The following is a 401-nucleotide window of genomic DNA, read 5'->3' on the forward strand; positions in this document are numbered from 1 at the left end:
CTGCTGCAGGAGCAGCAGCAGCTGCAGCAGCAGCAGCAGCAGCGGCAGCAGCAGCGGCTCCGCAATATATCAGGGCAGTGGAGGCGCCAGGTGCAGCGACCCTGCGCTCCTGCCAGGTAAGAGATGCTGCTGCTGCTGCTGCTGTTGCTGCTGCTGCTGCTGCTGCTGTTGCTGCTGTTGCTGCTGCTGGAGTCGGGATAGTTGCTGCTGTTGCTGCTGCTGCTGCTGCTGCTGCTGCTGTGGTGTTGTGTCTGTTGGTGGTGTTGCTGATGTGTGACGGAAGGCATGTGTGCTTGTTTGCTGCTGTTGCTGTTGCTGCTGCTGTTGCTGCTGCTGCTGCTGTTGCTGCTGTTGCTGCTGCAGCGCGTTGCAGTCTCGGCTGGTGTGGATTGGGATGAGCG

The 401-nt window shown here is 60.8% G+C and overlaps 1 protein-coding gene across 1 annotated transcript in view; it reads right to left on the reverse strand.

Annotated features, from left to right (window-relative positions):
* Positions 1-69: 69 nt before the first annotated feature.
* Positions 70-401, reverse strand: part of EMH_0019970 (uncharacterized protein) — a gene marked incomplete at both ends in the record, with an annotated part of 783 nt that continues 451 nt past the window's right edge. The window contains one exon of the mRNA XM_013501468.1: positions 70-399. Within this exon, the coding sequence (XP_013356922.1) occupies positions 70-399 (330 nt within the window). The remainder of the gene's footprint in view (positions 400-401) is intronic.

Source organism: Eimeria mitis, genomic scaffold (assembly GCF_000499745.2).
Source record: "Eimeria mitis Houghton genomic scaffold, Emh_scaff693, whole genome shotgun sequence".
Lineage (NCBI taxonomy): Eukaryota > Apicomplexa > Conoidasida > Eucoccidiorida > Eimeriidae > Eimeria > Eimeria mitis.